This window comes from Ranitomeya variabilis, chromosome 5 (assembly GCF_051348905.1).
Source record: "Ranitomeya variabilis isolate aRanVar5 chromosome 5, aRanVar5.hap1, whole genome shotgun sequence".
NCBI classification, from domain to species: Eukaryota; Metazoa; Chordata; class Amphibia; order Anura; family Dendrobatidae; genus Ranitomeya; species Ranitomeya variabilis.
Genome location: NC_135236.1, coordinates 20797082 through 20799467, shown reverse-complemented (window position 1 = coordinate 20799467; position 2386 = coordinate 20797082). Strand labels below are relative to the sequence as shown.

General features: G+C 36.0%; 1 protein-coding gene across 1 annotated transcript; it reads left to right on the top strand.

Annotated features, from left to right (window-relative positions):
• Positions 1-441: 441 nt before the first annotated feature.
• LOC143774706 (olfactory receptor 11A1-like) lies at positions 442-1374 on the top strand. Its single transcript, XM_077262470.1, has one exon. It carries the CDS (start codon positions 442-444, stop codon positions 1372-1374), a length of 933 nt encoding a protein of 310 aa, XP_077118585.1.
• The last annotated feature ends 1012 nt before the right edge of the window (positions 1375-2386 follow it).

The following is a 2386-nucleotide window of genomic DNA, read 5'->3' as shown; positions in this document are numbered from 1 at the left end:
ATGGGTCGGTGCTAAGTAGGAAATAATACAGATAAACAAAGCACTAACCAGGGATAGGCCCATCCATAATACTTTTTCAGCAATGAAAAATACATTCATGTGTGTGTCTTGTCATTTACTTAACTACCTAGTGATAAAATAAGTTTTGTGACAGTAAAACTCTTGACAGGTTTCCGTTAACTCAAAGTTCCTTATAGTTAAATATATGAAGAGAGGTTTTAGAACTCTGACAAACCTCTTAAGACTGTTAAACATTGACTTCTGCTAATTAAAATCCATCAAATTTATGTAGTCCTTCCTTTTGTATGGCAGATATTTCAGGTTTTATAAGGATATCATACAAGTTACATGAAATGAAATTTCTCTTTCTAACAGTAAACATGAGGATTTTCTAAGGTCCCATCTATCATTGCATCTTACATTCATTCACCCAGATATACAATGAACAAAACTTTCATATCAGAAATCATCCTCATAGGATTTGGAAACCTGCAGAACTTCAAGTTCCTCTTTATCTGTATGTGTCTGCTCATCTACTTGGTCACAGTAATAGGAAACCTTATTATCATCTTGTTGGTGTCAATCAGTTACCGTCTCCGAACTCCAATGTTCTTCTTTCTCGGTCACCTCTCCTTCTCTGATATATTGGTCACTTCAAATGTTGTTCCAGTCATGGTGAGCATTACTTTGACAGATGGAGGTAGTTTGGACCTGACTGGTTGTATAACTCAATTTTTCTTTTTTGGAGCATTTGCAACCACAGAGTGTCTTCTTCTGACGGCAATGTCCTACGACCGATATCTTGCTATTTGTAGACCACTGCACTACTCAACCATTATGGATGACAAAGTTTGCTTATATCTAGTTGTTGGCTGCTGGTTTCTTGGTTTTGGACTAACCCTTATTCCAATATTTTTGCTACAGACATTGTGGTTCTGTGGTCCCAGAGTCATCGACCACTTTTTTTGTGACTTTGGTCCTCTTCTGGAGCTCTCCTGTTCAGATGTTTCTGTTGTAAAATATGAGGTATTGTCCCTCTCTGGAATCATTACCACAATCCCCTTTGTGTTTATTGTCGTCACCTATGGTTATATCTTTGTAACCATCTTGAAGATCACCTCAGTCACCGGGAGGAAGAAGACATTTTCTACTTGTAGCTCACACCTGGCTGTTGTATGTACCTATTATGGAGCACTCTTTGTAATATATGTTGTACCCCGTGGAAGGTATTCCACAACTGTTAACAAAGTGTTGTCTCTTTTATACACTGTAATTACACCTTTATTCAATCCGATCATATATGGTTTAAGAAATCAAGAAATCAAAATGGCCGTGCTGAACTATTTATGTCCAGATACAATCAAAAGAAAATAAATAAATATAATATTATTTAAATTTTATTTTTTATCTTTTTTTTCATAATTTGGAGCTTAAATATTTAACAAAATTATAACCCTGTATGCAAGCATGCGGCAAAAAAGGGATAAGCAGCTTTCTAGGATGTTTATGGTGATCTAACATCTGCTTTGATGAATCTCGTAAGAGTCTGTAACTTACAAAAATACAACTTTATTTGGGCTGTATAAATGAGCCTAATGCTAAGGAGCAGTAGTAAGTGTTATGAAGAGAGATAGAAAACTATCAGGTAGTGCTTCAGGAGTCGAAAGAGGTGAAGCACAATTCTGAAATTCCTGCCTATTCCCCCATTGGATGGGTCTTTTTAGGACTTTGGGTCTTCAGAAAGTCAGAGGGTCTCCAAGATTTTTTAGGAGACACTAAACAAAAATTGCATAAATACTAAAAAGGTTCTTGATAACTGATTCAAACATTTTGTATTTGAAAGTAAGGTAATGAAATGCCCTCTAGTTATTAGAGTAACCCTGCAGTTGGATTAATATAGAAGACACAAAAAAGCACAGTGAGGTCAAAAATACTCTGTTGTAAAAAAATCACAGTAATAAGCAAGTGCTAGTCAAAAGATGTAAAGAAAACAGGGTATTTAGTTGATACGTTTTTTTGCAAAAAAATGTATACTAAGCTGGATTAATATAGAGCAGAACTGGCCATCATGTACCTTGCATATACAATGACAATTTTGCTTCGTTCTTGTAATATGCCATCACAGACTAAACAGAGGTCATAAAATGCTCAGAATGCTTGGTGTGGAGATCTGCAGCATTGCTATTTTACAATATTGTCTCATCAATGGTAAGAATGGGGTATTTCTGACCTTTAAATCAGTGGCGAGGTTGCTGCATGTGATCACAACTATTAGAATGAAAGTGCGATACAGAAACAGCAGTGTGTACTCACAGTCGTGCTTAACTCTTACAAAACCTTTAAAAGAAGGTGACGATACAGGTCTGGCCATCTTTCCATAGTTAAA